The 22,441-nt window shown below is 53.1% G+C and overlaps 1 protein-coding gene across 1 annotated transcript in view; it reads left to right on the forward strand.

Annotated features, from left to right (window-relative positions):
- CSMD2 (CUB and Sushi multiple domains 2) overlaps nucleotides 1-22,441 on the forward strand; it is a 558,434-nt gene that overhangs the window by 423,323 nt on the left and 112,670 nt on the right. The window contains exons 26-28 of the mRNA XM_036256013.1: nucleotides 9,421-9,623; nucleotides 15,006-15,197; nucleotides 19,573-19,711. Of these exons, the coding sequence (XP_036111906.1) occupies nucleotides 9,421-9,623; nucleotides 15,006-15,197; nucleotides 19,573-19,711 (534 nt within the window). The remainder of the gene's footprint in view (nucleotides 1-9,420; nucleotides 9,624-15,005; nucleotides 15,198-19,572; nucleotides 19,712-22,441) is intronic.

Below are 22,441 nucleotides of genomic sequence, written 5' to 3' on the forward strand. Positions count from 1 at the left end.
TGGCTAACAACAGGCAGTCACAGAGTGGTCGTTTACAGGGTCCAAGGGCACCCAGCCGGTTCGAGTGCCACACCAGGCCATGGCCTACGTCTTGTGTTCGTGCCCCGCCTTGACCTCCCAGAACGCCGGCCGCTGCAGATTCTTCAGGGACCTGAAGCCAGGTCCATTCCTTCCCTTATAAAAATAACAAAAGAGTCTTTATTTTTTCCTACTGAATACCAGCTGGCCCTGGGAAAGAAGAGCCTCTGATTTTGCTTTCGACAACAATACTTGCTTTGGGCTTTGGTCTGTCTTCTTCGTTTTTGTTTTCTGGATAGGACGGCTAGCACGACGCTTTAATTATTATTGTCTGCTATTATGATGATCGTGGTTTAATGGTTGGATTGCGGCTCCATGGCTCAGAGGGGGGCATTTTCTAAAACAAGGATTATTCTCTTATTGTCATTTCCAATGTCACCGAGGATAATTGAAGCTGCATGGTCGCGCGGGGACAGGAGTGATGGTGGCCCTCCTCCCCCTGCAGCCGCTGTTCGCTCGCGTGCCACCTCCCCCTGGCGTGAAGACCCGCCGTGGGGTCTCCTTCGGCGCAGGATCCCTGCGTTCATGCGGTGGTGACAGTTGCTTGGGAGCACCCCAAGCCCTTCCATGTGCTGGGGCCCAGGCAGAAGAAAGGGAAGTCAACGTGGCAAGATGCCACGATGTTTCTATTCTCGTGTTTGCATATGTTTACAGTGGATGCAGGTGAGACTCCTGTAAGCCTGCGGGGGGCAGTCTCCAGGAAATACCCAATGTGAACTGAGGACCGGAGCCCCAGATGCACGTTTCGTGTGGGCAGCCCTGGGGAGGTGCGGGCTCCTCCAATGAGAGTCCAGAGCTCCCTTGGCCGTTAGATCTAACCAGGTGGTGCACTAATTTACTGGGGCTGCTGGTACAAACCGAATGGTTTAAGATAACAAGTTTATTTTCTCACAGTTCTAGAGCCGGGAGCCCAGAATCTAGGTGTCAGTAGGGCCATGCTGCCTAGGAAGACTGGGGAGGAATCTGTTTCATGTCTCCATCCTGGCCTCTGGGGGCTGCCAGCAGCCCTCCACGTTCTTTGGCTTGTAGGCACATCACTCTGCTGTCTCCCTCCATGGTCTTCTTCCCTGAGTCTCCTGAGAGCCTCTGTATCCAAATACCTCTTCCCTTTTCTCTTACAAAGACCTCAGTCCTTGGATTGTGAGCCCACCTAATCCAGTAGGACCTCATCTGAATTTGATTTCATCTACACATTCAGAAGTGCACTCACTTCGGGGGGTGGGGGGGCATGTCAACCCAGTGCAGGTGGTATCGGCGCGTGAGAAGGGCAGGGACCTTCAGGGCACAGGGCAGTCCCCAACGCCAGAGAATACAAAGGAATGCGCGAAGGCTTTTGATGCCGCTATCATGCTGGACCCCCCTTGCGGTCTCCTTCCTTCCTCAATTTTCTTGTGCTGTTCTTTCTTCAAAACCGCTCAGACACCTCCTCAGTGACGTTTTCCTTGCCTCTATCAATTAGAAGATTTTATAAAAAAAAGGCCCTCTGGGCCCTGGCCTGTTTTGTTCAGTGGTTAGAGCGTCAGTCTGTGGACCGAAGGGTCACAGGTTCGATTCCCAGTCAAAGGTACATACCTGGGTTGCAGGTTCAGTTCCTGGCCCTGGTTGGGATTGTGCAGAAGGCAAACTGTTGATGTGTCTCTCACACATCGATATTTCTCTTTCTCTCTCCCACCCTTCCACTCTAAGAAGCACTGGAAAAATATTATCAGTGAGGGAAAAAACACTAAAAAAGAATGAAAGGCCGCCCTGGCCGGTTTGGCTCAGCGGTTAGAGCGTCGGCCTGCGGTCCTGAGAGACCCGGGTTCGGTTCCCGCTAAGGGCGCGTACCTCGGTTGCAGTTTGTCCCCGGCCCTGGTTGGTTGTGCGGGTGGCAGCCACTCGATGTGTTCCTTTCACATCGATGTTTCTCTCTCTCTCTCTGTTCCTCTCTCTCCCTCCCACTCTACCTGAACAAAAAATGAGAAAAAAAAAATGTCCTCGGGTGAGGATAAAAAAAAAAAAGAATGAAAGGCCTTTGGTACCAGACAGATGTGGTTTGAATACTGCCTCTGACCCTAACTAGCTATTGACCACCCCCAGCCCACTCCCTGCGAGTTGCCCACGTTGACCTCAGAGGACTTCAGCTCCCCAGCCGGCAAGAAGGGGAAACAGACTCTAAACTGCATGGGGTTTTACAAGGATATTAGACAACAGACATCAAGTACTTGGCGCATAGATATTTCTGCAAACCTTGGTTTCCTTCCTCCCCGTCATTTGGACAGCACCTTCCCACTCCGTCAGGGCCTGTCGCGCATAGTAGTATGTGGTGTTTGTCTCTTTCCACAAGCAGCAGCCTCCAGAGCAGAAACAGAGTCTTCCCACTTCCTCAGCTCTCAACACAGCTTCACACGCACACGCCAGCCCTCCCCCAGGCCCGCGTGTGCCTGTGGCTCAAAGGAACCAGCACACGTCCGAGCGAGGCCTCACCGTGCAGGAACGCCTGGTCCTGCGTGGTGGGCGGGCCCTCAAGCCGCGTTCCAGATGCACCTGCAGGGGGCCGCTCAGGCAAACCAGGATGTCTGTTTGGGCCCACAATCATCTCTATGGACCAGAACCTCTAACTAGCATTTCACTCCCTCTGATTTCTATAAGAGAATAAAAGCCCTCATAAATGCGGCTGGTTTGGCAAAGCGTCACCACTGGCCATCTTCAAGGATTTATAATAAGGGGTCACTAGATTCCCGCGGCAGCCCCCAGCTAATGTCCCTCCAGTCCATCCTTGTCCTTGCCAGTCTCTTCTCATCTGAGCAGCTCAAGTGACCATGAAATGTGCATCGGCTCCTATCAGGCCCCAGCTTAAAATTCTTTAATGATTTACTTTCCGTAGCCTGTAGAATGAAGCCCAAACTTTCCCCCGACCCAGGGGGCCCCGCCTGACCTGGCCCCGGCCTGACTCTCTTGGCCCAGCACCAGCCTCCGTGGCCTTTCCGTGGCTCAAACGCTCCGAGCTGGTTCCCTTGCGGGGCCTTTGCACATGCTGCCCTTGACTCACAGAGAGCCGCCTCCCCCTTACCCTGCACGCCCCTTCCATTGGCAGGCTCGCTTTGAGCCTCTCGTCTTGCTCAAATGTCACCTTCTTGGAGAGGTCTTCCCCGGCCACTCCGCCTAAAGCAGTCACTCCGCCTAAGCACTGTGCCGTTTCCTTCGCCGCGTTTGCCACAGCCGATGATCTCTTAATGGCCTTGTGTATGCGGGAGTATTGCTTGTCTCCAGAAACAAATGGAGAATGACACCCTGCCTGTCATCTTCACCGTTATCTCCCCGCACCCAGCACACAGGAGGTGTTTAAATAAATGAATGCAGTAAGAGGCCTGGAGCTGCAGTCTTGAGTCTTTCCCTTGCCAAGTGGCATTGTTTCTGCAGAGGGCCTGGGCTCCCTCCCCCCGCCCCCTCCTGCCTCCTGCCGCCTCCTCCTGCCACTTCTCCTGACCTCCCCAGGGCCAAGCCTTTGCCTGTGTCTGGTTCTCAGATCAGCTAAGCTGAATGCAATGGACTGGCATTTTTAATTCATGGTCTTGAATGTCAGCCCTTTACCCTTGTGTATGATTCACATGTAAACTATTGATTACTGCTGGGGCCTCTCCAGTGCATGCCTGGCCCCCGGCCACAGCCTCCTTCTTCCGGAGGCGTGAGCAGTATGATCAGGGGGAAGCGGGGAACCATTAAAGTCTGACCTGGACGATAATTTTATAATGTAATTCTGGTTCAGTTCCTAACCAGCCCTGACCTCAGGCAAGTTATTCAGCCTCACTCTTAAAGATAGGGACAATGCCACCTACAACATACAGATGTTGTAAGGATGAAGTGAGCAGTGTGGGTGGCTCGTACACGGTGCTTGTGTCCTCACACGTTTCCTTTCGTTTCCACTCCATCTCCATATCCTTTCTCTCCCCAGCTTCCCATCGGGCTGCTGCGCCCAGGCCGCCTCCATTCATTCATCGATGCACTCACTCCTTCACTCGGTTACTCACCCAGGGATTTTAGTCCCTCTCTAATGGGAGGGAGGTGAAGCCCAGCTCTTCCAGCTAATTCTCAGGCCCTCGTCGTCCTCTCTCAGTCCAGCTCTGTTCCCAGTGGCACCCTAACAACACCTGAATTCCAGTTGGGGGGGTCGCCTTTCCTCCCGGGCACCTTAACCTCCGCTCTGCCTCCGTGTCTTGTCTCATGTCATTGAATCCAAAGAAAATACGCTCCCTTTCATGCCACCCAAAATTCCAGTCTCGTTTCCTGCGTCCTTCCCTGACAAGTCCAGCCCGCTGAGCCCGTCTTTTCTGAGCACAGTACAGCCTCAGTGCGCAGCCAACCACTGGGTCTGCTCCCACGGCGGCTCCTGGCTCAGTGCATGGGGTAGCGTGGAGGAAGCAGGGTGAGGGGCATGCCCCGGGCAGGAGAGGGTGCTCCTGTTTGCTCTGCTCCCACAGTGGGCTCCTGGCTCAGTGCACGGGTAGCGTGGAGGAAGCAGGGTGAAGGGCATACCCCAAGCAGGAGAGGGTGCTCCTGTTTGCTCTGCTCCCACAGCAGGCTCCTGGCTCAGTGCATGGATAGCGTGGAGGAAGCAGGGTGAAGGGCATACCCCAAGCAGGAGAGGGTGCTCCTGTTTGCTCTGCTCCCACAGCAGGCTCCTGGCTCAGTGCATGGATAGCGTGGAGGAAGCAGGGTGAAGGGCATACCCCAAGCAGGAGAGGGTGCTCCTGTTTGCTCTGCTCCCACAGTGGGCTCCCGGCTCAGTGCACGGGTAGCGTGGAGGAAGCAGGGTGAGGGGCATGCCCCGGGCAGGAGAGGGTGCTCCTGTTTGCTCTGCTCCCACAGCGGGCTCCCGGCTCAGTGCATGGATAGCGTGGAGGAAGCAGGGTGAGGGGCATGCCCCGGGCAGGAGAGGGTGCTCCTGTTTGCTCTGCTCCCACGGCGGTTCCTGGCTCAGTGCACGGGTAGCGTGGAGGAAGCAGGGTGAGGGGCATGCCCCGGGCAGGAGAGGGTGCTCCTGTTTGCTCTGCTTCCTGCGGACCTCCCTGCCCCCACGCCGTGGGGCCTGGTCTGCCAGTCTGTGCCCTGTGCACGCCTTGAAGAGAAGCCCATCTGTCTTCACTCTGTGGGAACCCCTCAGAGGGGAGGCCTGCCAGGGGACTAGAACAGGACCGTTGAAAAACCCACACAGCTTCTGATACCGGGGATCTCCATCTGTAGCTATAATGAGTCATCTAGGAAATCTGAGATTCACTTGAGTCCTAGTAGAACTAACTGGTGGCTGAAAATAAACACACATACACACACACACATATATGCAACAATAACTATGTAACAAAACATTAAATCCTTTTCACAATGAAGCCAAACAAACAAAAAAAAAAAGAATTTAATAAGAAATGTAACAAAGAAGACAACCAGAAAACCACCAAAGTATGTACACTAAGCCCTAAATAAGTTAAGATATCTACAGTGTTCCTGGCTGGGGAAAATAAGTAACACAAAGGTATCCGTTTGCCCCAGTTAATCAATAAATGTGTTCAGTTCCAATTAAAAGATCGGTGGGATATTTTGGAATTTGATAATGATAAAGTTCATCTGAAAGGAAAAATTGGGGAAATTAGCTAAAACATTTGGGGGAGAAAACACGAAAGGGAAAGTGCCCTGTAACAATATCGAAGTGTGAGAATGTGAAACCAAAGCACACTGAGTAGCTGCGTTCGTGGTCTCGCAGACATAATGCAGTCAGGCCAAGGAGGGAGCCCTGGAGCTCAGGAGTCGAAAATCGGACCCATAGCCGAGGCGACCTTTGAAACCCGTGAGAGACCTACACTGCTCAGTCATTAGCGTCCTCACTCCACAGTACTTCTGGGCACCGTCCAGAGTGTTGGGCACGTCTGGGCACGGGGGCTGCCAGCGTGAACAAGGCTGGGCTGGCCCTCAGGAAAACCCTCTGCTGGCTGGGGAGACAGGCAGCGAGCACGCAATCAGTGAGGTGTCAGCTGTGAGAGACACAGGAGGAAGCACACGGGGTGCTTTATCGTCCAAACACGAAGAGGCAACTTACAGAGGTGTTGGGACAAGAGAGTCCGTTTGGAAAAATAATGAACCCATAAACCTCCAAAATATGAAACTATACAAGTTCTGGGAAAGTATTAAAGTTTTGCTTTTAAATCATTTGGGGGAGAAGAGGGTTTTCCCAAGTATAATATGACACCCAGTGCCCTTAAAGGAAAAGATGAGCAGGGTTGGTTACATAAGATGAGTGGCTTCTATGCCAAAGTAGACAAAATAAAATTTAAAAGAAAAAGACGCCAGATGCTAGGAGAAGATATTAAAAAATATACTGTTTAGTGGGAATGTAAATGGATATCATCACTTAAGAGAATAAGTTAGCTGTATTTATCAACATTTTAAAAGCATATACCATTCCCCCCAAAAGAGTATTTCCACAAAGTCAACTGATATATTAACAGAAATGTGCAAAGCTACACAAAGATGGAGTGTTCCTTGCAGAGTTATATAAAATATAATGCTAAAACAATACTGAAATATAACAATGTTCTTTTCTGTAGAAGAAAATAAATGTATATGTCCATAATATTTTATTCAGTGAAGAAAGAAAGTTACAAAAATAAAAAAGTAAAATATGGTTCCATTGGGGGGATTTGTGCACACTGAAAAAACTCTGAAGGCTGTGCACCAAGACTAATTCCAAGTAAAAAGCTCTGGAAAAAGAGATCGGTTTGTGTGAGAGACTTTTAAAAAAATGCAATACATCTGTCTGTTGTTTGCCTTTTCCTGCCTTGAGCCCATCTTATTTTTATAATTTAAAAAGCTATTTTTAAAAGGAGATTGTGATGAATGGGTTGGAGCCTGGAATTTTTTTAAAAAAAAAAAGGATATCTGTGGAAAAAACTGGGGAAATCCAAATAAAGTCTGGAGTTGAGTTCGAAGTCATGTACCGAGGTTGGTTTCCTAGTTCTGGCAAGCGGACCAGGGAAATGTGAGGTGCTAACCAGGGAAGAAAAGGGGGTGGGGGAGTCTATAGAAATTCTCCGGATTGTCTTTACAACTGTATGTAAGTCTGAAATTATTCCAAAATACGAATTGATTAGACGAGAGGGACACACAGGCTCGTCCAAGGCAGCTTCGGCAGCTGGAACCATTTTGTTCTGGAAGATCTCAGATCCCTACCGGGCCAGTGGGGACCCCGTACATGGGGAGCCTGCCTGGCCGACCCAGGCTGACAGGGCCTCGCTGCGGGAAACCACTGCGGAGCTCACTCCCGAGTTCTGCTCTGGGAACCAAGGTGTAGGCTCACCCTCGCCCTGCCACCTCTGGGCCAGCTGCCCGGACTCTCACAGCAACCCCTGCCCGTTATCACCCCTCCTTCTTTTCAAGACTTCGTTTTTTAGAGATTTCGGTTCATAGCCGACTGAGAAGAAGGCGCAGAGATTTCCCAGATAAGCCGCTGCCCTCACATTTGTGAGCCTCCCGCATTATCAACATGTATTACAGGCGATGAAGCTGCGTTGACTCATTATCACCCGGGGTCCATACTTTCCACCGATGTTGTACATTCTGTGGATTTGGACAAATGTATAATGTAGTCACCATTATAGTATCATAAGAGTATTTCCACCTCCCTAAAAATCCTTTGTACTCCACTTACTCATCCCTCCCTCCATCGGTCCCGGTCAACCACTGATCTTTTTACTGTCTCCAGTTTTGCCTTTTTTCAGAGTGTCGTAGAGTTGGAATCATGCAGCTTTTTCAGAATGCTTGCTTTCACTTGGCAGTGTGCATTTAAGGCTCCTCTCTGTCTTTTCATGGCTTGATAGCTCATTGCTTTTTAGTGCTGAATAATATTCCATTCTTTGGATGCACTATGGTTTATTCATTTACTCACTCACTAGAGGATACCTTGATGGCTTCCAAGTTTGGGCAGTTATGAGTAAAACATGATACACATCCAAATTCAGGTTTTTGGGTGGACCTGGTTTTCAATTCATTTGGCTAATGTGATTGCCGAATTGTACGTTAAGAGTGTGTTTGGTTTTGTAACAAACTGTCAAGCTGTTTTTCAAAGTGGCTGTATCATTTTGCATCCCACCAGCAACGGGTGAGAGTCCCTATGTTTCCCAGCCTGGCCGGCTTCTGGTGTCCGTGTTTCAGACTCTGGCCGTTCTAATAGAGGCATGGTGGTGTCTCATCACTACTTCCCTTGGCATTTCCCTGATGACGTAGAATGTGGAGCGTCTTTGCATGTGTGTACTTTCTATTTGTGTATCTTCTTTGGTGACTCAGGATTTTTGTTTTCTTACTGTTGAGTTTTTAGAGGTCTGTGTATGTTTTGGATAAAAGTCCTTTACCAGCTGTGTCTTTTGCAGGCATTTTCTCCCAGTCTGTGGCTTATCTCCTGATTCCCTTGACATGGTCTCTTGCAGAGCAGAAGGCTTTCACATCAATGCCTTCCAGCTTATCAGTTGTTTCTTCGTAGATGGTGCCTCCGGTGTTATGTCTAATGAGTTGCACCATGCCCGGGGTCGTTAGGTGTTCCCCTGCGTCGTCTTCTGGGAGTTTTCATTTTATGTTTACGGGTAGGTCTGTGATTATTTTAGTTCACTCTTGTGAAGAGTGTAAGGTCTGTGTCTAGACTCATGTGGATGCCAGTGGTCTCAGCACCATTTGTTGAAGAAACCCTTTGCTCCACCGAGTTGCCTTTGCTCCTTTGTCAGAGATCAGTTGACCACACGTGCGTCTGTTTCTGTGTCTAATCTGTGCCACTGACCTGTCTGTCTGTGTTTCCCCGCACTGTCTGGACGACTTGGCTTGACCGTAAGTCTCCCACGGGTGGTGGCCGCCCTCCGACTTCTCCCTGCTTCAGGACTGCGTGGGCAGTTCCAGGTCTTCACCTGTCCACTCAAACTCCACCATCGGTTTGTCTGTATCCACAGAACAGCTTGCTGGGATTTTCATTGTTTTTCACCTATGTCCTTTATCCCACCTAGACCTTACGTTCTCGGCATCCCCTCACAACCTAGCGTGACGTGGACATGGCCTCGGGAGTGGGGCCGGGAGCTGCTGTGTAGAACTGAGGGGGCAGCTGGGGTTGATAAGGCCACACGGAGCTCATCCTAACGAACAAGATGCTCAAAATCTACGCCCTCACCCTTGTCCCCATCGCTGGTGACTCCGGGGTTGGCGCCAGCTGCCAGACGCTGCCTTCTCCTCCTTCCCGCAAGTCTCTGCGAGGCTTAGGGTCTTCCCAGTTAGGGAAGGCCCGGGCCGCAGGGGCTGAGCACCCCCTGACTGCTGCCTCTTCTCGCTGCTCAGGCTCCACTTCCTGGTGTTCGACACGGAGGAGGTCCACGACGTGCTGCGTATCTGGGACGGGCCCGTGGAGAGCGGGGTCCTGCTGAAGGAGCTCAGCGGCCCGGCCCTGCCCAAGGACCTGCACAGCACCTTCAACTCGGTCGTTCTGCAGTTCAGCACCGACTTCTTCACCAGCAAGCAGGGCTTCGCCATCCAGTTCTCAGGTCTGTGCCTGCCTGCCACCGCCCCCTCTCCTGCTGTCCCGCCGCCACCTCCCCGCCTCCCTCGGGCGCTTCTTTCCCTCCAGCGCTCCACTCGCTGAGGTGTTTACTGAGCACCTGCTGTGTGCCTGGGACACGGTTAGCTTGTTCAGGTATCCATGCTGTGCGTCCTCAGTGTGGGGAGGCGGGGAGCCAGGCGGGTCACTAGACTCTTGCATACACTTTAATACACATCCGGAGGAGAAGTCTAAGCCATGAAGGTGTTCCAGGAAACAGAGTGCCCACACTCAGACGGGACGGTGAGTAGCAGTCACAGGAGAAAAGATAGTGTTTCAAGCGGGGAGTAGTCAACTATGACATGGGGTTGGTCTTGCCACCGAGCTGGACTTTGGAGCACGCGTGGACCCCCATTCGATGAAAAAGAGAGAAAAGGCTTCCTCAGTGCAGGGGCAGGAGAACGGGTGCAGAAGCAGAGGCATGTCCCTGTGGCTGGACCCCAGGAGCACAGAGGGGTGCAGGGGAGGCTGAGTCCACAGTGATTTGGGGTACAGTTATGGAATCGCTGATCTGACGTGGCGCACATTCTGGTTCTTGGTTTAGTGAAGGTCTGGAAGCCAAATGTGAGTAATCTGAATTCAGTTAATTATGTACTGCCGTAGCCAGTTATGGAGGAGCATGACAAAGAGCGACCGAGTATGGGCAATGCTCAGACACCAAGCCCCAGTATTAGATAATGTGTACGTTGGGCCCTGCCTCTCCCTGGGATGCATCATCTCGTCTCCTCTGAAGTGCCTCTCTGCTTGCTCATCTCCCTGCACAAGTGACTTAACCCGGCTGGCGCTCACGTGTATTATACAGCAGCTGTCTTCATTACCATCTCCTTACCCCACTGTCTGTCTGTGCGAGGGGTTTCCATGGTGACTCCGGAGCGGTCTGGGAGGCACCTGTGCCGTGGGTTGCCTCTGCACTCTCACCCAGGTGGTGTATCGGCTCAGGGTGGTGGGTATATTTTTTGCACCGGTGAGGCTGGAATGGGGTTGCACCCCACTTCTCGCTCATCTAGGACCATCTCCTCCGTGGAGATGAGCATGTGGCGGTGTGTGGGGCAGGTGAGTCTCCAGCATCAGGATCCTTGGTCCTCACTCATTTGCCCACCTAACACTAAGGCAGGCTTCCGACAATAGCTCCTTGCTGGGCTCACTGGGAGACTTCTTTCTTGACATCATGGAGAGAGTCCCTGGAGACCGCTGAGCAACACCGAACATTTCTGAGGTTTGGGTCCCAGCGTGGCACAACAGGGGAGCCCTTTAGATTGGCGTCTCCCAGCATCTGCTCCCCGGAGTTCCAGGGACTGTTCATTGGTATTGCAGGGAAGAGGAGTCCCCACGATCAAGTAATGTTGGGAAGGGCTGTAGGCGGAGGCAGCCCTAAAGACGTGGTCTCATTTGGCACCTCTCAGAACCTCCGGTCTGATAATGCAAATAAGTTCACAAGTCCCAAATGTACTTGGCCATGGATGGCTTTTTTCTAACCATCTCAAGTGACTAGCATTTCATGACACAGGCTTTGGAAATGGCTGGAGTAAGCACCGGAAGGATCTCCCAGCCGAGAGAGCAGAATGCTACAGAGACGGACGGCTCGGAGCACTCTCCGGGAACGGGCATATTATGAATAATTAAACGGGACATGTATTTTCTCTGGCTCTGCTCAAACCAATGAGCATGGCTTTAAAAAAAAAAAAAAACCCTTAATTGTACTGACAAATTCCTCTTGGATCTGCATTATCTGACCTCCACTGTGTCCTCGGCAGTACCACGGGGGACAGAGTCCCCGGGCGCGCCCACGCACCGTGCCCTCGCCGGCAGCTCCGGGGACGTTCTCAGGCACTGCCCAGCTCCTAGAAATACTTCTCCTCCTCAGATGCCACTTCTTTCTCGCCTCCCCATTCAGGATACCTTGCTGTAGACAACAGCACCTTCAGCGCTTCTGTGTGCTCGGCACATCTTCCGTTCCAGGCACCTGCTTCCTGCTGGAGCTGGCCACCTGCTTGCCATCCCACAGGGGCCGGGCCACGTCAGAGCCTCCGAGGGGAGCGCACGCAGCAGGCGCTCGCTCCTGCTGGCCGGACAGTGGGCTCGGGAAGACGTGAACAAACACGTGGACGTTTTTTCTCACACACAAGGGTCTCCTCGGTGGGGCAGGCCACCCTGGGCATTGCTTAGGTCCACAGAGAGGGCAGTGGGCAAAGCTACCTCGCCTGGACTCCAGAAAGGCCAGTGTTCTGGGTGTAGACAAGGTTCAGGAAAGGTCACCTTCCCTGTAGCTGTCACTGGTGAGCAAATACCAGGATGACTCTGGGGAAGGGAGACTAGCTCTCCCCGTGTTAACTTCATAGTGTATGTTTGACAGGGGATTTACAGAAATGCCAGGGACGATTAGTGCCGGCTTGGCTTTGTCAAGTAAACACGACTGTGTAACATCCAGCATCCTGTCTGTGCCACGTGGGCCCAGCCTTTCCCAGGGCTGTGCCAAGCAGCTCAAACTCAGGAGCATTAAAGAGAGAAAGTGAGGACCAAGAAAGGTGAGGAGGCACTGAGGAGAGGGAAGATAATCACTGCCATCCATTGAGGGGGCACCACGCTAGGTTCTCTACCCCATTCTCCCCCGCAGTGTTCACAGAGACCTGCAGGTTGGGCACCGTCACTGATCCATGCTGCAGACATGGGCTCTGAGGCCCAGGAGCATTTCCCGTGCAGGTCGTCTGGCCTGGACCAGTGCCCTGCGTCTGAGTCCCAGGCCCAGGCTCCCAATCACTGCGCTCTGTTGCAGGTGAATCATCTTTCTGAGAATGGTCAGAACTGTGAGCTGTTTCTTTCCAAGGAATCATTTACGTGTGTACAGGGCACTGGAAAGCTAAGGCTGTTTCTACTGAGCACCACTGTGTGCTGCGTACCATTCTAGGCCCCGGGGATACGGTTGGAAGCCAAACAGCCAAGGTCTCTATGCCCATAGAGATGCACAGGTGCTATGCAATAAAGAGGCAAACAAATAAATTAGCAAGATTACTACAGGTTGTGCCATGAAAAGACCAAAACAGGGCAATGTGATAAAATTGATGGAAGAGGGGTAAAGAATGAGCCAAGAAGAAGGTGATCAAACAAACCTGTCTGAGGAGGTGACATTGGAGCTGAAAACTGGATGACAAGGTGGAGCTGGCAAAGGATCTGTGGCAAGATCATTCCAGGTAGAAGGATCAGCCAGTGCAAAGGCCCTGGGGCGAGTGGGGGAGGGGACTGAGACTGATGTGTTGGAAGAAGATTTTACAGTGACAGCGGATCATCAACGTTGTTCATAATTAAAACTGGCTAAAAGCAAAGGATAGGTTTTTCAAATGTGATCTGAAAAGGGGAGGGCCTAGATAGGGTACCATATACCAGTAGTCAGCACACTTGTTCTGTAAAAAACCAGATAGTACCCATTTCAGGCTTTGCAGGCCATGTGACATAACACCTCAGCTCTGCCTGCTAGCACAAAGGCAGCCACAGACAAGAGGTCTGTGTTCCAGTTCAACGTCACTGGCAAGAACAGGCGAGGAGCCAGATCCAGCTGTGGGCCTCGTAGGCTGTAGACTGCCTTAGGTGTTATTGGGAATGAGGTGTTAAATACTGTAACTCCAGACTCATCCACACAATCCTGCGTCTTATCATCAGTAATATGAGTGTGTACAGTTGCCCTGGGCTGGTCCCTCTTGAGCTTTCCCCTGAAGTCCTCCTACGAGCAGAAGAGAGTAAATGCCTGTTCTCAGAACATCTGGAGGGTGTAGGAAGCATAAACTCTCTTTGAGGTTTCATGTTTGTGCTTAAGAACGAAGTTGAAGTTTACATTCTACTCCATAATAAATGCACTTGTTTTAGTGTAAAAGTTGTTTCCCTCCCCCATTTTAAAGAAAAACAGACCCTCCAAGAACGTGGGTGGTACTGATCCCGTGGTCTCCAGAGGCTCCGGTCCCTGGGGCCTGCTGACCAGTCTGTGAACGACGAGGGGACCGTGCAGGCAGCTGGGTGTTGCAGCGGCCCCAGGGTCCCTCCTCCAGACTTGCTCCTTCACTATTCCCTCTGGTGCCCTTTCTCATGCTTCATTAACTCGCTCATTCGCTTATCATTTATCCCTCCCTTCCATCATTCATTTGGCATTCACTTTTAAAACATCTGCTCCGGTCCGGCTGGTGTGGCTCAGTGGTTGAGCATCAACTCATGCACCAAGAGGTTGCCGGTTCGATTCCCTGTCAGGGCACATGCCCAGGTTGTGGGCCAGATCCCCAGTAGGGGGTGTGCAGGAGGCAGCCAATTGATGTTCTCTCTCATTGGTGTTTCTTTTTATTTTATTCTCTCCCGAAGACATTTTTCCATTTTTGTTCAGATAGAGTAGGAGGGGGAGAGAGAGAGAGAAACATCGACATGAAAGGGACACATCGAGTGGCCACCTCCCACACAACCCCAACTGGGGCCAGGGACAAACCGCAGTCAAGGTACTACGTGCCCTCAGCGGGAACCGAACCCGGGTCTCTCTGGACCACAGGCAGAGGCTTCAACCACTGAGCCAAACCGGCCAGGGCTCATTGATGTTTCTATCTCTCTCTCCCTTCTTCTCTCTTTAAAATTAATAAAGAAAAAAAATATTTAAAACATCTGCTCCATATTACACGAGCTTAGGTATTAGACAATGCACAGCTCCCAGATACCTGAGTTCTTTACATTTTTAATACATCTCAGCTCCTTAGGCCTGTTTTGAGCTCTGCTTTGTTACAAATATCAGATTTTTCTTTGGTTCCAGTCTGATGAGTGCTTGGTTATTTGCCACACGAGAGAGAGCGTGGCTTTCCCCCGCTGAGTAATCCACGCACCTTCACAGCCGCTGCTCCGTGCTCGGGCAGCCGACCCCGGACGCCTTGGCAGCCCCTTCTGATTGGATTTGGAGTTTATACTTATTATCTTGTCACTCCTTTATACAGATCATGTTACCTGCATTAGACAAAACTGCAAAGCTTATCTCTGTAGCAGTCTTGTATCGTTAAATCAAACTGAGCTGAGTCCTACAGTCATAGCAGGGTGATCACTAAACCCCGTTTCTCATGACGAGGATGATGAGGATGCTGGGAGAGTGGGTGGCGGTCACAGTGGTGGTGGAGGGAGTGACAGTAATGGGGGTGAGAACAGAGATGGTGGCCCTTTGCCACAGGCGGTGACACTGTGGGGAGGTGACGGAGATCAGGGCAGTGGCACCGTGGACGGACGTGATGGGGTCAGTGAGGGTGATGCTCTGGGAGACTCACTGTGTGGCTGACACCTAGGCAACCCCACTTCCTCCTCTGTTTTCTTGTCCCAGTGTCCACAGCAACATCCTGCAATGACCCAGGGGTCCCGCAGAACGGGAGCCGGAGTGGTAACAGTTGGGAGGCTGGCGACTCCACGGTGTTCCAGTGTGACCCGGGCTACGCCCTGCAGGGCAGCGCCGAGATCAGCTGTGTGAAGATCGAGAACAGATTCTTCTGGCAGCCCAGCCCGCCGACGTGCATCGGTACAGAGCCCCTGCAGCGTGTACCCGCCCTGCACGTGGTGCTCCAGACCCCCCTTCTACACGCGTGACAGCTGCGTCTTGAGTCTGGCCAGGAGACTCAGAACAGCTAAAGGTTGCAGAAAACCCAGTTTGCTTTGCACACACATGTGTGCACACACACACACACACACACATACACTCACACGGTTACCCTCTACACGCTACAAATTCTTCACTGTCCAAAATGGTCCCAAAGGTTTCTAAGCCAGGCGTGTCTGTTCCTTTTCTCCTGGCCCAGGATGTACAGGTTGGAAGGGGACAATGGGCTGTGTCCAGTAGTCAGTCAGCAGGTTCCGCAATGACCCTTGCACTACCTGAAGCACTAGAACTCCCCGGCTCAAGGTGCAGAGGAAGGAACCCTGTTCTCCCTCTTTCCGAGGAAACTGTTGGTTCTCTAGATCTGCCCTTAGTCTTAAAATCTCCCCATTTGATGGCTGAAGAACTGGAGGCTCTGAGGCATGTCCAAGGCCACGCAGTCTGTAGGGGTTGGGCTGGAATAATTCTGCTTATAGCAAGTTCAGACTGAGGAGGAGGGACCTTGAAGGGAGAGGGGGACAGGAAAGAAAGAGAGATAGAAAGAAGCAATCAATGTGTTCACTTCCCCGTGGCCCTTTTTCTCAGGCAAGATGCTGAATGTATTTCCCGTGGTGTCAACAATGGATGATAGAAGGGAACCGCAGTCACCAAGTCCTTACTGTGTGCCAGCCCCATAGTGGACATTTATTTATACAGCCTCATTTAACTGCCCCTACAGCTGTCTGTAATGAGCACCATTCCCTCGTTTTCCAGTCGAGGAACCAGAAACTTGGACGCATTCGGATATCTTGCCCCAAATCACAGAGCTAGGACAAGGCGGAGCGAACGCTGAAGCCCAGATCCGTCCGAATGCGGACCTTCCCTTTCCTTCCGCCCACCCAGCTCCCACGCTGGAGATGGGTTCAGGGGGCTCCTGGAGACTCAGGCCCTGCAGTGCCCCCCGCTGGCGATACCCCGCGCCCCTTTCCACACAGGCTCAACCCCGGCATCTGAAGACTGGCCTTGGCTGGTCATGCTCTGAGGCCTGGCGTTGAAGATGAGACCCTCAGCCCTGTCCCTCGGTGGTAATGCGGAGTCACCTGGGTATGTGGCAGGAGCCTGGCGCCTGTACAGGGACAGGAAGGGAAGGTCCGGGTCGCAGAATCCGCTCAGTTCGCAACTACATGTCGTGATTCATGGCAAAGCATGTGGGACAGTGAAGGAGACAGACCCCCATTCAGGCCCTGGCTCTGCCCCCTGCTAGTTCAGTGGCCGTGGGGAAATGGCTTTGACTCTCTGAGCCTCAGTTTCCTCATCTGTACAGTGAAAGTACACATACTTCCTCATAGCATCGTGGGGTGAGCTCACACCTCACCCCAAGCTCAGGAAAGACCAGTTTCTCTCCTTCCCTCCTTCCTCCCTCTGTTCTTCCTTCTTCCCCCGTTTTCTTCTTTCCAGCTCTCGGACTCACTTTCCTTCCCTGAACCAGAATCCCACCTGGTCAGGGAATCCCCGCGAGGCCCTGGAGGGAATCGGGTGCATTCACGGCCCCCTGCATGCGGCAGCCGGTGCGGCCGTGGTTCCCTAGGCTTCGCTCGCAGAAGAGCAGGTCCCGAGACGCGACCGGCCCAGACGGGGAGGAGGGCGCACTCTGTTAAGCCGGGCGAGCAGTAAATGGGCAGCCAGCAGGGCCAAGAGGTTAATTCAGCTTTTATTACCCATTCTTTGCGCCCTGAGGCTGAGGAATGTTTCTCAGGCAACAAAGTGAATGTCTTGGCCTCTTTTCTCAAACAGTCTGGCAGTCCCAGTGACAAGCCCCTAATTTCCAGCTCCCTTGGCCGTCCGCCAGGACGGGCCCGGCTGGCCTTGACATCCTTCATCCTAGGGAGGAAGCAAAGGAAGAAAACAAGTGTTTGTTGCAAGTCGTCCCCCTGATAGGCACCGGGCTGGACATTGTAGCTACGTGGTCACGAAGGGAACCACCGCGTGGTAGGTTGAGAGCTCGGGTTCTGGGTTCCAGCGACCTGGCTCCAGTCCGGCTTCACCACAGGCTGCGTGGCCTTCCGCAATCACTCCACCCCGCTGTGCCTCGCCTCCCTCCCCTTAGAATGGGGAAAACAAAAGGCCCGACCTCGCAGGGCTGTTTGGAGGACTGAGGAAGGTAGTCGTGTAAAGCTCTTCGAACCTCGCCCCGGTTCCTGGTAAACACCGCACACAGCAGAAGCCATCGCCATCCTCGTTCTTTCTGTGTGTCGCAGAGGAGGAGGCTCAGAGAGGTGGGATGACCAGCCCAAACTCACAGCTGGTGAGTGGCATCGTCAAAACAGAGGGCCCTTCCCACCCCTCGCACCCCTCAGTACAACCTGCCCACCCCTCAGCCATCCTGGAATGGTCTGCCAAGCCTGAGGGGGCAGAAGGAAAGCAGGCTGTTTCAGAGATGCGCAGATGGCTGAGCTGCGAAGGAAGGCGAGGCCTGGTGGTCCTGGCCCAAGTGGAGGCATCATCGTGCCCCCTCGGGAAGATCCCCCAGGGCTGGGAGCTCACGTGACAAGGGTTTGCTCCTCCCACTGGCTCCGTCACTGTCTCTGGGTAGGACCACTCTCTGCGGACTAGATGTTGTGTCTTGCTTTGTTCCGTTCTACTTCGATCATCCAGTCCTCTAGTCCATCCCGTGCATCTCCCCACCCTCCCTAGAGCAGGCTCAGGGAGAAGAAGCGAAATGCCAGGCAGGCCTGACTCAAAGAAGCATCCTCACTCACAGACAGTCTCGGACCCAGGCTGTCCCCTGCCGGCCCGAGGGGAGGGGCGTCCTCTCTCCTCCCGCTGCCACCTGCACCTGCAGTTCCAGGTGGCAGAGCAGACCGGGGAAGGGCGGGCTCCGCAGCCAGACAGAGTGACTTCACCGCGCTGAGCCTGGCTCCTCCTCCCCAAGTCAGGAAGGGTGTCCGTGCCACTGAGCTGCTAGGAGACATCAGTGAGATAAGGCCCCGAAAATGCTCTGGCTCATGTCTGGCATTTAATAGGTGCCCACTTGAGTGTTTCTGCTACTCAAGTTGGTATTTGAGATATATTTTCCACGGAAACAAACCACTACTCATGACCACTCGGGCTTTCTGTTCCACCGTGGTAGGACTTTTATGGCCTGGCTTGGAGACCTACCGTTTTTAAAGAGACCTTTTGGGGGCTTGGCCCAGCCCTTTAAGCGCTGCTCTGAGTGAAAGCGGCGCTGCGAGGCAGTAAAGACCGCTCGTCCCTGCAGCGAGCGGCTGGCCTCTCCTCGGCTCGGTCTTCCTGGACGCACCCTCGGCTCCTGCCCCAGGTCCAGCCGTGGGTGTTCCGGCCTCCGCTTGACGCCTCTCCACGCTCCTGTGCGCTCGATGTTTGCCCGCTTCACAGAATATCCTCCGAGGTGCACTGTGGTTTCCCAACCTAGCCACGGTCATGGGCTTGGCCGCCTTTTCCTGGTAATGGTCCCATGCCCCTCCCAGCCTCCACTTGATCAGACACTCCTGCCGCAGGGTAGTAACGGCCAGTTCGCCCAGAACTTGGTCCGGGGTCCGGGAAGGGCCCTGGGGGTCTCAGGTGGGCAGCCCGCTGTGTCACTGGCCACCTTCCTCTCCCGCCCGCTGGGAAGGCTTGTCATCCCAGGGCAGGGAGACCACCGTGGGGATTTGGGGACTACTTGGGGATACAACTGAGGCACACATGCTGTCTTGGACAAGGTCTTCTGGCAAATTGGAAGGGATTCGCAGCCCCAGGCAGATGCCGAAAGCACTGGCAGTGCAGGAGGCGGGCACGCTTGGCAGGCGAACATGATAATGTTTGCCACTCCCCCTGACATCAGCTGCACCGGCTCTTGTTAAATAATACCCACAGGGCTCCCCGGAGGTGGATGCGAGGCAGTGGGAGGAGACAGTGTTTCCTGGTCTGGAAGACCCCTGACGGCTCTGTGTTTACCGCTCAGGGCATGCCAAGTGCTTTAACAGACATCGCCGAAATCTCTGCAGCCACTCCGTGAAGGAGAGATTAATAGACACAGAGAGGTTAGGCCAGTTCTCTAAGGTCACACAGCCAGGAGCTGGCAGCGCCAGGGATTTTGTTTTGAATAATTCCATGAGGTGAAATTCACATGACATAAAATTAGCCACTGGAAAATGAATGACTTCAGTACATTCACAATGTTGTGCAAACACCACCTCTAGTGAGAGCCAGGTGTCAACGTAGGTGTATCAGACTCAACCCTTCCTCTACTGTGCCCACGAATACCCACTAACATAGGACCCGGTGAAGGGGACAGTCTTACCCTGTCTTCTCTCCTCAGCTCCCTGCGGGGGAGACCTGACGGGACCATCTGGAGTCATCCTGTCTCCGAACTACCCGGAACCCTACCCCCCAGGCAAGGAGTGCGACTGGAAAGTGACCGTCTCGCCAGACTACGTCATCGCCCTGGTATTTAACATGTATGTACCTTCCCCCCCGGGTGGGAGACGGAGGGGTTCAGACCTGGGTCAGTACACACGTCCGCTGTGAGCCGATTTCTGCGTCCCAGGGGAGGGTGAAAGAGACCCTGGCATTTATGGAACATCGCCTGTGTGGTTTCACACATATTCCTGTTTAATCTCTATCATTTATGAAGCAGCTACTATTATTTTATTTCTCTGTTTATTTTTTTACCGCTGAAGCTGTTGAGGTGCAGAAAGTAGCGCCCTGCTGGATTCTTGTCTCTGCCCTGCCGTGTTTCCCTCCTCCCTCCTGGCTCCGTTCAGCATGCTCCCCGGCTTCCCAACAGGCTCAGGCTATTCTCGGGGGCTCCCCACGTGGCTCCCCCACTGTCTCCTTCATTCCTTTGAGAGGCAGCCTCCTCAGAAGAGTCTTGTCTGCTTTTCTCTCCTTCCTCCCCTCCTGTCCACTCCAAAGCCACTGACAGCTGGCCTCTGCCTCCACGGTCCACCAGCAACTCCTCTGGAAAAGGCGCCGTCCAGGCCCTGCTTGCTAAACCCAACAGGACTTTCTGTGTTTCATCCCCTGCACCTCTTGATCGCTCCCTCCATCCCTACTGTGCTTCTTCCCCTTGGGCTTCAGGAAGCTCAGGCTCCAGCTCTCCAGCTTCCCTGAGCGCTCCGCCTCCATTCCAGCCCCTCTTCCTTGGCCAGGCAGCATCACAGGCCCTTTCTCTTCCCACCCACACCTCCTTCCTGGACAAGCTCACCCACACCCGTGGCTTCCCCCCAGGAACTGCGAGCTCCCCTCTGCTGCTCCCCCAGACTTCCTGCTGAGTTGCAGACTCCCGTAGGTAACTGGGGGGTGTCTCTGTGGGAGCCTCCTCTGCAACACATACGTATTGAGGCTCCCGGCGAGCTCCGTTCTGAACCTGGGGACTGGCCCATCACCCACCGTCACTGCTCCTTCCGAGAGTGCCCGAGGCGTGGAGCCCCTGCTGCCTTGATGCCCCCGTCTTCCCTCTTGTCCATCCTCCCAGCTGCGGTCTCAGTGGAAGTCCTGTTATTTCCCCTCTCAGTTACCGCCACCCTCTCCTGGCAGTTCCTCTGCCCACCGTGCCTTCCGTCCAGTCCTTTACTAGCTGACCGGGTGATCCTGCCGCATGAAATGCTGCGGGAACCACCCTGTTCCATTGTAACGCGTGGTGATACTGCTCAGCAACCAGGAAGGACTGATACGTGCAATGTGGATGGACCTCAACACTGTCACACCGAGCAAAAGAAGGCAGACACACACCGAAGTGCACAGCGTGTGATTCCACTTCTGTAAAGTTCTAGGCCTGGCAAAGCTGATGGGTGGTGATAAAAATCTGTGCAGTGGTGGTGTCTGGGGGTGAGGAAGATGGACTGGGTGGGGGCCCCTGGGAACTTGGGACGGTGGGAATATTCTGGGTCTTGATATGCATGGGTCGAAACTTGTCGAGTGGTACACGTGAGAGATGATCATTTCATGGTGTGTCAGTTACATTTCATTTAGAACAAGCAACAAATAGATCCTTTATTTTAAAATCCTACATGGCTTTTTCTTCCCTCTAAGTCCAAACTCTTGAGTTTCAACCTAAGGATCTGGCCCCTGCCTACCTCGCCCTTCAGTGCCCCCGCCCCCGCATTCTAACCCCACCCACCCGATCCCCGGCTCCAGCCAGACTGAAGTAGTTTCCAAGCCTCTGCTTCTCCCTTCACAGGGACACCCTCTCCTTCCTTATCCAGCTGCTGAGGGTCTTTGCATCTCACTAGACTCAGCTACAGCTTAGCCAAACTTCATTTTCGCCCTGGCCAGTTTGGCTCAGCGGTTAGAGCATCGGCCCATGGACCAGAGAGCTGTGGGTTCGATTCCGGTCAAGGGCACGTACCTCGGTTGTAGTTCATCCCCAGCCCTGGTCAAGGTCTTGTGGGAGGCAACCAATCGACGTGTCCCTCTCACGTCGATGCTTCTCTCTCCCCCTCCCTCCCACTCTATCTAAAGGTAAATAGAAAAATATCCTTGGGTGAAGATTAAAAACATAATAAAATAAATAAAAAACTTCTGCTGTATCATCCTCACATTCATCACTTCCTTCAGCCCCAGCACCACCTTGAAGAAAGGTGGTGTCTGACATACCCCAGGTCCTGGGTGCCTTGCACCGTGCCTGGCATACTGGGGGTACTCTGACCAAAACAAATGACTGAAGGAGAGCAGGGACAGAGGAAGGCAGTTCGAATGTGGTGGAGCCATAATTTGTGACCAAGACCGACCAGCTCCAAATCCCTTCCCGAATGACTTAGAAGAACGGACAGGCGGAGGCTGAATTAGGGGCAAGAAGACCATACTGCCCAGCAGTGGTGGGGTGACCCTGCAGCTACACCAGTGTGAGAGGGTGCCATGCGGGAAGGAGGCCGGGGCACATCGGGCTCTACCCCTCCTCCCTTCTCTCTGCCGGCCCCACCCTCTGTCCTAGAGGTGCATGGTCCCCTCTCTCTGCCGCGCGTCTTCGCTAAAGGGTGGACTGCATTTTGTTCTCATTCCAGCCTGTGACTGGGCTATGAATGAGCTTGCATCAGAAATCTGTTTTCTGCAAACTCATTTTCTTTCATTCTGTTGTTTTCGCCTTTGCATACTTGATCAGTAGCAATTGCCTTTGTTGGATATATACCCAAGAGTGTTAGCATAGCATCACAGGGTATATGTTCAGATCTAGTAGATATTGTAAA

The sequence above is a fragment of the Molossus molossus genome, unplaced genomic scaffold (assembly GCF_014108415.1).
Source record: "Molossus molossus isolate mMolMol1 unplaced genomic scaffold, mMolMol1.p scaffold_m16_p_12, whole genome shotgun sequence".
Classification (NCBI taxonomy): domain Eukaryota; kingdom Metazoa; phylum Chordata; class Mammalia; order Chiroptera; family Molossidae; genus Molossus; species Molossus molossus.